The 13,232-nt window shown below is 57.0% G+C and overlaps 2 protein-coding genes across 5 annotated transcripts in view; both read left to right on the forward strand.

Moving 5' to 3' along the window:
• Ift122 (intraflagellar transport 122) overlaps positions 1 to 563 on the forward strand; it is a 54,823-nt gene extending 54,260 nt beyond the window's left edge. For all 4 annotated transcript variants that reach the window (XM_048787139.1, XM_015495047.2, XM_015495045.2 and 1 more), the window contains one exon: positions 153 to 563. In XM_048787139.1, coding sequence (XP_048643096.1) covers positions 153 to 242 — 90 coding nt within the window. In that variant the 3' untranslated portion in view covers positions 243 to 563. The remainder of the gene's footprint in view (positions 1 to 152) is intronic.
• Positions 564 to 3,259: 2,696 nt separating this feature from the next.
• Positions 3,260 to 7,482, forward strand: Rho (rhodopsin). The gene is made up of 5 exons (XM_015495128.1): positions 3,260 to 3,622; positions 4,098 to 4,266; positions 5,562 to 5,727; positions 5,887 to 6,126; positions 7,279 to 7,482. Exons 1-5 carry the CDS (start codon positions 3,262 to 3,264, stop codon positions 7,387 to 7,389), a joined length of 1,047 nt encoding a protein of 348 aa, XP_015350614.1. The 5' UTR covers positions 3,260 to 3,261; the 3' UTR covers positions 7,390 to 7,482.
• Positions 7,483 to 13,232: the final 5,750 nt, after the last annotated feature.

Raw genomic sequence — 13,232 nt, forward strand, 5'->3', positions numbered from 1 at the left:
GTGGGCGGGGCGGGGCGCGCCTTGAACTTCGCTCAGGAAAAGGGCGCCTCAGCCCCGACCCCTCACCCAGCCCACTCAGCCCACTCGGCTCTTTCTGGCCTTGACTCCCACTTGGCGCGGGCTGGGACCCGGCTCTCGCCCTCTCTTCCCAGATGTTCCACTCGGAGGACTATGAGCTGTTGGTGCTGCAGCACACCTGCTGCCCCTACTGTCGCAGGCGCATCGACGACCCCGGCCCCTGACCGCACCCGGGTCCCCTGACCGCCCTGCAGACCCGCGGCCTGCGGAGAGGAAGGAGGAGGGTCCCGGCCGCCCAGATGCAGTTGGTGCTCCAGGGAGGGGCCTCCCGGAACCGCAGGATTCCTACTTCTGGCACTTTGTGCCTTGTAAATAGCACCAGGGGGTGGGGAGAGGACGCACCTATATTTTCTAAGGAAAAAGAAAAGACCTGAGAGCTCGGGAGCAGCCCGGGTAGTGGAGTCCGCCGGCCGCCCAGGAGGCGCGCACCGCGCAGGCCAACAGACTGCCTCAGTAATGACAAATAAGAGGGCTACTTATTTTCATCAGTGTCTGCGTTTTAGCAAATCTTCGTATTGTCTGCAACTTAATTTCCTTATGCAAAAGTGCACCTGTTTCTAATTTGATCCGAAAGGAACATCGCATTCGCTGCGCTCTTAAAATCTAATCTAATCGGAATGGCAATATGGGAAGGGGCATGGGAGTCGGGAAGGTTTTTGGGTTGATTTATTCTGGTTTAATGGGGATCTGTCTTGACAAGAAAATGAGATACCTGGCTCCCAACAAGATGGCAGAGGTTGAAATAAAGGCGCCTGCCCAGAGCTTCTAGAACCTTCCCCCCACACCGCCCCAGCTTCCCAGCCCCCAGGGAAATGTCACCGACCCCCCTGAGTCAGCCTTTCCCCTCCAGGTCCCCAAGCCAGTGGGTTCCCTTGGAGACGGCCAACTGCCAAAGTCCAAGCCAGGCCACTGAGCATGGTGGGGGACCCTGAGCAAGGCGGGGGACATCAGCCCCATTTTGCAGCCAGTGGGGAAGGGAGATGCCGAGGCCCAGGGGCTCCTCAGGAGTTGTCTGTGGGTCAGGCAGAAGGCCACCCCGCAGGACTCCATCTCGATGACACCTTAGGGGCCCTCTTGAAGGGGGCGGCAGAGGCCCAGGCAGGAGAGCTGGAGCCCCGCCCCCAGGGTCCCTGCCCCCACCCCGCCCCCTCCCCACCTCCCTCCNAATGGCAGCCAGACAGTTGTGCCAACAGACTCCCCCGTCAGCGGCTAATGACTGGGAGCGTGCGTGCTCTCTCTCTCGCTAAACATTTATTAATGTGTTAGGATTCCCATTAGCGGTTCCTCGAACTGAAGTCATTTGCATATGGCTGGGAGAAAGAAGCTCCCCAACAGGCGTCAATCACGGTGACACATCAGATGGTCTTGGCGGGAGCCAGGGGGGCCGCCTGGGGCTGCAGCTCCCCTCCTCTGGGCCCAGTAACTAGACCCAGTCCTGCAGCCCTGGATGGCCACGCTCCTCTGGTGGCACCCCAAGGACCCCCAAGGCTGCCCAGGACACAGACGAGGAAACCGAGGCCCGGAGACTCTTCCTCCCTTTGAACCAAGGCAGGCTCTGCGCATGCGCATGCGCATCCACCCAGCCCTAGTCTCCCTCTGTACCCAAGGTCCTCCCCCTGGAGCACGGGAGGCCAGCCTCGGTGTGCACCTGCCGACGGGGCTCAGAGGTGCTCCTGAGGACCCCTAGGATCCCGATGATGATGACAGGAACGGGGACAGGCACCCCCAGATGCCCGGCTGAGGCCGGCAGCCCCTCTGGGGAGCCCCCAGGCACCCTCCAGGCCCACCTCTGACTCCTCTGGCCTCAAAGACGCTGGGACTGGGAGCAAATGGCCATCTCTCCAGTTAGCCACTGCCCCATCTGCTGTCCCCCGAGACCAGGAGGGTGGAGACCTCGGGATGCAGCTCAGGGTCCTCAGTGCCCAGCCGGCACCCCGCCCTGGAGGGTGTTTGGCAAAAGTGAGAGGAGGAAGAGAGGAGGGAAGGAGGGAAGGAGGGAAGGAGGGAGGGTCTGTCACCTTCTCTCATTCCCTTGACATTCTCGGCTCAGCCTAAGCGTTCACTGGTGACACATCCAGTTGAGGCTAAGCCATGGGGGGGGGTGCTGACCCAGACTTTCCAGTGGAGGCTTAAGGGCTGTCCCTGCGCCAATCCTCCCCCAGAGTCACAGTCCTGCACCAGTATTTATTGAGTATTTATTGAGCACCTACTAGCATGGACTGCCAGCTCCCAGGCAGCAATGAGCCTGCATTCCAGAGAGACAGGAGCTGTGGGTCAGCAAGAAGATGAGCGACCTCACTGAAGCCAGGGATTAAGTATCTTGTAAAAAGAGAGTCTGATCCAGGCCCACGGTGGCGCATGCCTATGATCCCAGTGCCTCAGGAGGCTGAGGCAGGAGGATCGCAAGTCGGAGGCCAGCCTCAGCAACTCTGGGAGGCCCTGTCTCGAAATAGAATGAAAAGGGTTGGGGATGTGGCTCAGGGGTTCAGCGTGTTGGGTTCAGTCCCTTCCCCCCCCCAAAATGAGCTTGGTGGGCTGGGGGTCTTGGTGTCTCTGTCCCCTGCGTCACCTCTCTGGGTTGCAGATCTGCCCAAGCCTCTGCCCCCCCAGCCCCCGGCCCATGTCCTCCCCCTGGGCTCCCTGGCCTGCCCCCCTGTCCCTGGGGGTCTCCACAGCCTCACGGCCACCCCCTCCCGGAGCTGGACTCTGGTCCCTCCCTGACCCTCCTCAGCCCACAAGCCGCCCTGGCCAGGGCCACTCCCTTCTGGGTCTTCAGATCCCCTGTGGCTGCTCGTGGAGCAGTGGGTCCCAACCCCAAGCAGCCTCTGTGTCAGGGGCAGGTGACAGCAGAGCCAGGAGGCGGCTGGGGAGACAATCCTGGCATCCCAAGGTCCCAGACCCAGGTCAGGAGGAGCTTGAGACACACCAGCCAGGGACAGCGCCCTGACCCCAGGCTTCCCGGCCAGAGTGTCACCTTGGCCCCTCTAGCAGGTCCCTGTGGCCCTGGTCGCAGCGGGGATTAAGGTGATTAGGAGCACCCCATCTCCAGGGCGCTGACTCAGCCCAGAGCTTAGGGACCGAAGGTCACTTTATAAGGGCCTGGGGGCGGGGATCAGAGCCCGCAGTCCAGCGGGAGCCCCGGGTGGCCGCGCCTAGCAGCCCTCTGGGTTGGGATCCACAGCCATGAACGGCACCGAGGGCCCCGATTTCTATGTCCCCTTCTCCAATGCCACCGGGGTGGTGCGCAGCCCCTTCGAGCACCCGCAGTACTACCTGGCCGAGCCCTGGCAGTTCTCCCTCCTGGCCGCCTACATGTTCCTGCTCATCCTCCTGGGCTTCCCCGTCAACTTCCTCACGCTCTATGTCACCGTGCAGCACAAGAAGCTGCGGTCCCCGCTCAACTACATCCTGCTCAACCTGGCCACCGCCGACCTGTTCATGGTGCTCTTCGGCTTCACCACCACCGTCTACACCTCGCTCAACGGCTACTTCGTCTTCGGGCGCACCGGGTGCTTCGTGGAGGGCTTCTTTGCCACTCTGGGCGGTAGGTGGCAGGGGTGGCAGGGGTGACAAGGGACCTTGGAGATAATGACATTTTTTTTGTGTGTGGCTACTTGGGATTGAACCCAGAGTTGCTTTAGCACATCCCCAGCCCTTTTCATTTATTTATTTACTTTTTTAATTCTCAGATTCTCGCTCAGTTGCTTAGAGCCTCCATAAATGGCGGAGGCTGGCCTCTAACTTGCAATCCTCCTCCCTCAGCCTCCCAAATTGCTGAGATATCACAGGCCGGCGCCACCGGGGGCCCCAGCGGGAATCAGCCTCCTCTCTGCAGGGAACCCTGCTGTGGCCCCCACAAACTCCACTCCTTGGCATCTTGGTCCCCTGCCCTGCCCCCTGTCCCTTCTCTCCCTGTCTGAGCCCTCTCTGAGTCCTTGGGGTGGCCTTTCCGGTCACTGTCTCCCCATCTCTGGACAGGCCGAGGGCTGGCAGGTGACTGATGGCTGACTGTCTTGCAGGCGAAGTGGCCCTGTGGTCCTTGGTGGTCCTCGCCATCGAGAGGTACATGGTGGTGTGCAAACCCATGAGCAACTTCCGCTTTGGGGAGAACCACGCGGTCATGGGGGTCATCTTCACCTGGATCATGGCGTCGGCCTGTGCCGTCCCGCCCCTCTTCGGCTGGTCCAGGTAATGACACTGAGCGGCAGGTCTCCCAGTCAGGACCCGAATGGCTGGACCTGATGTGGAGTGTCACAGGAAAATGAGGTCCCCTTCATTCCACTATCTTTCCTATTCCCATCCCCCTCCCTTCCCTTCATCCCCTTTGTGTTTTGGGGGGGGACTGGTCTCCGGGGGCACTGGCTGATTTCACTTAGCATGAGAGTCTCCAGTTCCATCCATTTACCGGCAAATGCCACGATTTCATTCTTCTTCATGGCCGAGTAATATTCCACTGTGTATACAGACCACAGTTTCTTTATCCCTTCCCCTGTTGAAGGCCACCCAGGTTGGTTCCAGAGCTCAGCCATTGTGAAATGAGCTGCAGTCGACACCGATGTGGCTGTGTCACTGTTGTAGGCTGATTTTAAGTCCTCTGGGTCCACCCCGAGGAGTGGGAAAGCTGGGTCAAATGGTGCCAAACCTACACCATCTTGGCTGAGCCCCCATAATCCTCAACTAAGCCCAAGGCCAAATTCCAATCCTCTTTGGCCTAGCGTCCCACAGGAGGCTTCCCCCGACCCTGGGCCTCAGCACCTTGAGAAGCCAAGTCTGCCTCGGACAGAGGGCCACCCTGTGTCCCCTGGCAACTGAGTCCCATCTGACCTCCAAGCCACCGTCTCCAGATGACAAGAAGTGGGGACAGTGGTTTGGACACCCAGAGAGGTGACTCAGGTGCCCGGAGGCCTCGTGTCCCTCTGTTCTGGGAAATTCCTGTCCTCTCTCCTCACTTCTCTCCTCCCTCCGTCCTCCTGGGGTCCAGCTCTCAGGCTGGTTGGGTTCAAGTCCACCCCGGCTCCTGCCCATCTTCTCCAATTTGGCCCCCACACCCTCTGTCACAGCCAGCGGCCACTCTGGATTTATTTAGAGACAGGGGCTCGCTAAGTTGTTCAGGACCTTACTAAATCACGGAGGCTGGCCTCCAACTGGCGATCCTCCTGCCTCAGCCTCTGGAGCTGCTGGGATGACAGGAGTGTGCCACAAGCACGGGCATCACGCCTCTTGATTTCCGTTGTTGCACAAAGACCCCTTAAATGCATTTACGTCCATCTTTGGCCCGAAGACCCCAATTTGTGCAATCACAGAGCACTTGCAAGCCATGTCCCCTCTGCCTTGCATAACCTGGGGCCTCCACATGGCTGGAGAGGCTGTGAATGGGGACAGGGTGGGGGGGTTCTGTGAGGGTGCAGCCATTGCTGCAGGTGTGTCGACAGCTCAGGGCTGGGGTGTCCCTTACCCGTGTCCCCATGCCCTGTCCCCCCCAGGTACCTCCCCGAAGGCATGCAGTGCTCCTGTGGGATCGACTACTACACGCCCAAGCCCGAGCTCAACAACGAGTCCTTCGTCATCTACATGTTCGTGGTGCACTTCGCCATCCCCCTGGTCGTCATCTTCTTCTGCTACGGCCGGCTGCTCTTCACCGTCAAGGAGGTAGAGGCCCGGGAGGCCGCGGAGCCCCGCCCACCCGCTAACGCGCATGCGCAGCCCCAGCTCCCACCCTGAGCCCAGCCGGGGAGCTGGAGGGGAAGGCCGCGGGGCGCTGTCATCCGGGGCCATCCGGTCCCTTGTCCCTCTCCCGGGTCCCTGCAGGCAGCCGCCCAGCAGCAGGAGTCGGCCACCACCCAGAAGGCAGAAAAGGAGGTGACCCGCATGGTCATCATCATGGTCGTCGCCTTCCTCATCTGCTGGGTGCCCTACGCCAGCGTGGCCGTGCACATCTTCACCCACCAGGGCTCCGACTTCGGCCCCGTCCTCATGACCATCCCCGCCTTCTTCGCCAAGAGCTCGGCCCTCTACAACCCCGTCATCTACGTCATGATGAACAAGCAGGTGGGAGGGGACCGTCCCCGGGCCAGGGCTGCTGCCCAGGGGGCACGAGCTACAGACGGGGGCCAAGGGCCGTCCTGGTGGCGGGCTGGGATGGAGGGACCTGGGGTTGACGGTCCCACCCGGGAGCTCGGGATCAATGCAGATTCCTGGGTCCCACCCAGAGCTGGTGGCTTCAGAGCTCACTCTGGTGGTGACCCGTCCCCCCAGAACCTGCATTTCTCACAAGCCCTCTGGGGGCCCCTGATGCTCCAGGGTGGGACTGTCACCTGATGCTCCAGGGGGTTCTGGAAGCCTGGTTTAAAAGTCAAATGATACCGCCTCCTTAGGCACGTGGCTGGGGAGGCTGAGGCAGGAGGATCGCCAGTTGGAGGCCAGCCTCAGCAACTTAGTGAGGCCCCTAAGCAACTCAGGGAGACCCTGTCTCTAAATAAAATATAAAAAGGGCTGGGGACGGGGCTCACGGGTGAAGCACCCCAGAGTTCAGTCCCTGGTACCAAAATGAATGAATCAATGTCAAACAATTCCAAGCCTGGGATCGGGACAGTCCCAGTCTCCATAAAACTGAACCAATCATATTCTGAAGGCTAAAGGATAAAGGGATCTAGTACCAAAAATCGTGGGTTTCTCTGTGGAATCCACGGTGGGGAGCTGTTCTCTGCAGCGAGGCACATTGGGTTCCAATGCCCACTCTGCTGTTACGTAGCTGTGTGACCTCAGGCTGCTCAAGTTCCCTCTCTGGGCTTCATTCAATTTCCTCCTCCCATGAAAGGGCAGCATTCCAAAGGGTTTGTTTGATTTTAAAGAATCAATGAGAGCCAGCCGAGGTGGCACGCACCTGTCATCCCAGCGGCTAGGGAGGCTGAGGCAGGAGGATCGCTCTTGAATTAAATGAGATAGTTTTACGGAATGCCCTTGGCACATGGAGGATGCCATGGGGTGGCATGGGTGACAAAGTTCCTTTGTGTGGAATCCCGGGTGTCTCCACGGCCTAGGGGAACTTATATTCAACAGGTTTCCTTCAGAGAGCTGGGTTGGAGAGGGGAGTGGAGGCTGTGGGGGGCAGGAGCAGGGCAGGGGGCCTCACTGAACAGTGCCGGTTTGCTCTGCTCTTTGGGGACAACCTGGCCCTGACTCCACCCCCTGACCTTCCAGTTCCGGAACTGCATGCTCACCACCATCTGCTGTGGCAAGAACCCACTGGGTGAGGACGAGGCCTCGACCACCGTATCCAGGACGGAGACCAGCCAGGTGGCCCCAGCCTAAGCCCTGCCAAGGACCCTGTGGCCAACGGATCTCGACAGATTGTAGGAGTCTCCCATCCCCCACGTCCCCTCCCAGCCACAGCCACCTGCCCAGGAGCAGTGCCTGTCGAAGGAGGTCACACAGACTCCCTGGGGTTGTTTGCTTTTAAAGTGGTGGCCCACGCCTGTCATCCCAGCGGCTCGGGAGGCTGAGGCAGGAGGATCGCAAGTTGGAGGCCAGCCTCCGTAATTTACTAAGGTCCTGAACAACTCCAGGAGACCCTGTCTTTAAATAAAATATAATTTTTAAAAAAGGGCTGGGGAGGTGGCTCAGTGGTTAAGTGCCCCTGGGTTCCATCCCCCAGTACCCTCTCCCCCCTCCAAAAAAAAAAAGAATGAGAAGAAAAAAACGAGGCTCCCTAATTTCAGGGGACAGCCTGACAACCAAGACCACCCCCAAACTCAGGTCCCCCGGTTCCCAGGGGCCAGCAGGATCTGTCCCCTCTTCCCCCCAACTCATCTCTCAGGAACATGAGAACTTTTCCTCTCTGGGGAGGTGTCTCAGCTTAGGGCTCGGTGTGGTAGCACCGAACGGAGCACATAGTAGGTGCTTAATAAATGCTAGACGGACAAAGGAAGGAGTGGGTGAAGTAGTGGATGGGTGAAGGAGTTAACATATACGTCTGTCCTCCCAGACACCCCCCCCACCCGCTCCGCAGAAGTGGGACAGGTGGCCCAGGACTCATTGCTCCCTCGACGGGGTCTCACTCTGTCTCCCCGAGAATGAAATCCCAGTTCCCTGACCCCAACACGCAGCTGCTGCAAACACCAAGTGTGAGTGCGCGTGAGTGTGTTTAATCTCTCTGTAAATAGACTGAGTGGCTGTCCACACTGCTGTGACCGTCATTGGTAACATGAATCAATACAATTAATTTGATCATTTCTGCTTGGTAGTGACCATCTGGGGACGGGGCATCAGCACAATGGGGTTTCGCGCACCCTTTGCCGGTTTTTAAATATTAGCCAGGCATTGGGTCCAGACGTGGACTGGGGACAGGCCGGGAGCCTTGAGGAAGAGACAATAACAGGAAAGCAGAATAGTGTCAAACATTGGGTGTGGGGGCTGGAGCCAAGGCCTGGGGTCTCCCCTCCAGTGTGGCGCCCCTGACCCAGAGCCTCCCCTTCCCAATGCAGAATATGGAGACACTTTGGGTTTTTGGAAGCTTTGCTTCTCTGTCCAGGGCCAGTAGGAAACTTCTAGAAGCCATGCCGACCTGGCCAAACTTAATGGACAGCTGAGTCCCCAGGGTTATTTTCTAAGCTTGAAGAACTTAGAAAACAAAGGGTAGGAAAGAGCCCGGTGCCCTTCCCTGGGGAAGGTTCATGGGTCCAGTTTCCAGCTCCCTTGATGGGTGAGCCCGTCTCAGGCAGCTGCTGGCCCATTCTCTGTCTATGCCGGAACCCTGGGACATCAAAAATGAGCGGCTCCATTGCCACGTAACCAAAGCTGGAAGCTCTAGCTGTCTCCATCTCTGCCCGGAGACCAGGACAAACGGAGGCATTAAAAGCTCAGCTCTTAGACTTTGCATGGGCTGTGGTGGTTTTTTTTTTTTTTCCCCTCTGAAGCTTTTCCCCTGCAGGACGGATTGAAACTGGGCATCCTCCACCTGATCCCTGGCCCTGGGGGTGCTGGATTGCCCAATGGGTAGAGACAAGCAGCCCAGAGCCCCTTTGGGGGTGAGGGGTGGGCGCAGCCTCAGAATGGAGGAAACCTAACTTGGGAATCCAGAGAGACCCAGGGGATCTGTGAAACCAGGAGCAAGTTATATTCGCTCTCTAAGTTTTTTGTTAGCTGCTTAAATACTCCCTTGGATGCTGCAGATGGTCACCCACTTTGGCACTACCAGGCTCAGAGGTGGCCTTTCCAGAGACACCCCCCCCAGGGGCATCAGGACGGAGAAACAGCTGCTACCAGAAACCCAGGAACCAAGGCAGGAAAGCATGCAGGAGCCCCAGATCAAAGAACCTCAGTGCCCTAGGGGTGGGGCAGGGGACAGGTGGGGTGTCAATCATGGCCACTCTTTGCTATCTCCCTCCAGATTTCAGTCAGGATGCCTTGGGTTGCAACTCAACTGGGCAGAAGCAAAGGGGAGATGTTATTAGTTCATTTAAATTAAAAGCCCAGGGCTGCAGGCACAGCTGGATTCAGGGGCTCCAACGATGTGATCAGCTCTGTTTCTCCTTCTTTCTTTCCTCTGTTTCATTCAGAGGCCGACTGTTCCCAAGAGGGAGCAGAAACAGGTCAAGGAACTCCAAGCTCAGCAAGCCCTGCAGAAAGTGGGCGCCTCTTTCCCCTTAGGACAACTAAGGTCCACAGCAGGATGCTTATTGGCTAAGATCAGACCACGTGATCACCCCTAAGCCAATCACTGAGGCTGGGCTGAGATCTATCCTCTGATTGGCCAGGCCTGGGTCACCTGATAACCCCCTAAGCCAACCACTGTGGCTGGGTTGGGGGTTTCATCCTCTGATTGGCCAGACTCAGGTCACCTGATCTTCCCTTCCCTAGCGTACAAGATGGCGTCAACCTGACATGAGCCCAGCAGTGTGAGGGCGGGAGAGGAGGATTCCCCAAAGAAACGCAGGGGAGCTGTTACCCAAAGGGGGATCTTGGGAGGCGGAGGAAACTGCTCGCGATCAGCCCAGAGGGACGGGCTCTAAGCCCGTCAGGTCCCGGAGCGGAGCGTCGTCCAGCCACGCCGCCCTCCCACCCTGGGGCACGAGGCACATTCCTATGGCTGGCCCCTTGCTCTGTTGGGCCGGGGGTGGCAGTGAACAGGGCCGAGGCGTTTTAACTGCCCATTTTGTCCTATCCCAGAGGTCCCCTACCCCCATCTGCTTATTTTGAGGACTCATGTCCCAGGAAACAGCTTCCTGACCAACCAGAACATTCTGTCTTCTCCCTGGTGGAGAGAATGTCCCCCTTTACCCCTGGATCTAGATGGCCCTGACCGCCTCTTACAGGGTGACTGCCAGACCTGAAGGGTGTGTCAGTGGCAGGAAGGTTGTCCCCACCTGGACCCCAGGCTCCAGGCAGCCAGGACACTTCTAGATCACCTGTTGTATACAATCCAACCAAATCCGAGCAAACCGTCCCAGGTCAGAATGTGCTGGTGAACTTAGAGAGGGGTCAGATGGGAGCAGGTCTCACCGCGGTCTCCAGGTCTCCAGTAGAGAGAGACACCTCCCTGACAGTCCAAGTTGTCCCCCAAAAAAGATAGTGCACGGTCTTCCCAGCTGTGTGGCCTCAGGGCAAGCCCCTGGACTGCCGCACACCTAAGCTCCCTTAGGCAAACAGGAGAATCATGTCTCTTGGTAGGACTTCCTAAAGGGACTAATGAGATGGTTGCTATAAAGGATCCCGTGCATAGTAGGTGTTCAGTTAAATGTGAGTTCCCTCCCCAGGGATGAAAACTAAGTTCAAAAGAGAAAGCCCCGGGGTGTGGTGGGAGAGAGACAGGAGGAGAGGTTAATATGATGGTGGGGGATCTCAGAGAAAAAGGGAAGCAGGGGCTCACTGCCCCCAAAATTCATCCCCATCACTCCCCTTCTATGAATAATATCCTCCTAAGTTATAGCCAGGCATGCAGCCCCAGGCAAGGTTCCCTTGCACCTGCGACAGCATGACATTAAGGTTACATTTATTGACCTAAAATCAGGAAATAAAATGTCCTGATCCTACAGAGACTGGAGTGACGCTTTAAAACCGCTTCGGAAAGTCCATAAGGAAAGTCCACAGGTAGGAGCCCGCGGTTCCAAAGACGGCAGCAAAGTTTTCAGCTGAAGTTCAACCTCAGGCCTCAGGGGAAGAAAAAAAAAAAAAGTCTATCAAATGGCCCGTGCTCTCTCCCGCAGTCTGAGGCTCCTGATTACCATTTCCCTGTAAAATGGCAAATCCCCCCGAGGAATTTTTAGATCATGCTGCACATTTTAGAACTTCTTCCCCCTCGATGCAAAAATCTCTCCTGGCACAGCCCCGGAGCGGGGCTTCTGCAAAAGCTCATGAGAATGTTTATGTCACTTTTTTTTTTTTTTATTATTTCTCAATTCTTGGAAACGCCCCACCAAAGGGATTGAAATGGCTGCCCCCGGTTGGCACTGGATCCAGCAGATGGGGTCTGGATCTCCTTCCCCGGGCTGTGATACCGGAACTTCCGCAGCAGGCTAGCAAGTCCTACCAAGTGGCATGAGGCCTCTCCTGTATGCCAGGTGTCATGGGTGGCACTGGGGGTACCTCCAAGGAACACGACAGGCCCAGGCCCCAGAGCTCAAGGGTGAAGGACAGGTAAAGCAGAATTGTAACTTGGAATGCTGGGAGCTCCTGAGAGGTCAGACCAGGGGTGGCTGCATCCTAACCTTCTAGGGATCAGGGGAGGTGCATGGGAAATATTCCAGAAAAGCTAGATGGGGGTGAAGGTCGCTTTCTAGGCCATGTGTATCCGTTAGCTAATGCTGCGTGACAAACAGCCCCAGAATTCTTGGTGTATCAGTTAGCTAGTGCTGCATGACAAACAGTCCCAGAAATCATGGCTTAAAACAAGAAACCACATATCATTGCTCACAACTCTGTGGATTACCTGGGTGGTTCTGCTGATCTGGATCAGGCTTGGGGAAGCTCTGTTGGGATCATTCAAGCATCTGGTCAACTGGAAGGTTGACTGGGGACTAGCTGGCTAGCCAACAATTGGCTGGAGAGTAGGGGTGACTGGGTAATGGGCCTCTCAGCCTCCAGCAGGCCAGCTAGGGCTAATTTGTAGGGCAGTGGGACGTGCATGACATCACTCCCACCATAGTGTATTGATCAAAGCAAGTTGCAGCTCAGATCTAAGGAAAGTTACATCGCAGATCAGGATGGATGTGGGCGGTGGTGGAAAGTGGGGATGTTTTTGCATGAATTTGACACACACAGAGGAAGCACAGAGGGTAATGCCCAAGTGTCAGGGCACAGCCCATTCCAAGAGCCGCATCGTGGTCCTTCCTCCCTCTCTTCCTTCCTTGAACCCAGGGCCTGGTAGATGCTACACACAGTGCCTCTGAGCTACACCTCCAGACCCCACAGTGGGCTTGAATGGTGGAGTTCAAGGGAAAAGAAGGTGCCGGAAGCCAGACGGAAGACCTCGACTTTTACCCAAGGGCAGTAGGGAGCCATGGGAGGTGCTAGGCAGGAGAGTGAGGTCCACTTTCACTTTATAACATTTTGAGGGGCACAGCTTGCCTCAATGCAAACCTCTGGTAATGGAGGGTCCTCTGGGAAAGTTCCAGCAATAGGGAGACCACGTGCAAAAAAGAAAAAAAATGTAAGTCTCTTTCAAACCCACGCCTTCCACATCCTATAGCTCCTTCAGGGGTGCCCATGGCTGTGATGACGGTGTGAATCTTTTCAGACCTTCTGTGCCTTCTCTCTCTCTCTCTCTCACACACACACACACATACACACGCACACGTTTTGTGTTCAAGCAGGAGCCCGGTCTGCATTCTTGCTCATCCATTTTCACAGCTGTATACTATTCCACAGGGTGCCTAGTGCTCCCTCCTCTTTGCGGGCATTTGGATGGTTTTTGGATTTCTGCCGAGATCCCAGCCAACGTTCTCGCGTGTCACAATAAGCGTCCCTCAGTGAATGCTAAAAGTGGAACGGGCAGGTGGTGGGACATGTCCATCTTTTGTGATATCAGACGTTCTGGAACGGCTGCCTGAGCTGCCTGCCAGTCCCCCCTCCCAGCTGCCGCATGTTTTGACACGTCTCTGGGTGTCAGTTTTGACAGACTCTTCGATATTTGTCATCTGCTCTGTGTGAAACATCAC

Source organism: Marmota marmota, unplaced genomic scaffold (assembly GCF_001458135.2).
Source record: "Marmota marmota marmota unplaced genomic scaffold, marMar, whole genome shotgun sequence".
Lineage (NCBI taxonomy): Eukaryota > Metazoa > Chordata > Mammalia > Rodentia > Sciuridae > Marmota > Marmota marmota.

Bases quoted from the DNA above. Each gene is read 5' to 3' on its own strand.
- Rho (XM_015495128.1), top strand. From the start codon at position 3,262: ATGAACGGCACCGAGGGCCCCGATTTCTATGTCCCCTTCTCCAATGCC. The intron at 4,267-5,561 runs GTAATGACACTG...TGTCCCCCCCAG, and splicing joins CCCCTCTTCGGCTGGTCCAG to GTACCTCCCCGAAGGCATGC. The intron at 5,728-5,886 runs GTAGAGGCCCGG...GGGTCCCTGCAG, and splicing joins TGCTCTTCACCGTCAAGGAG to GCAGCCGCCCAGCAGCAGGA.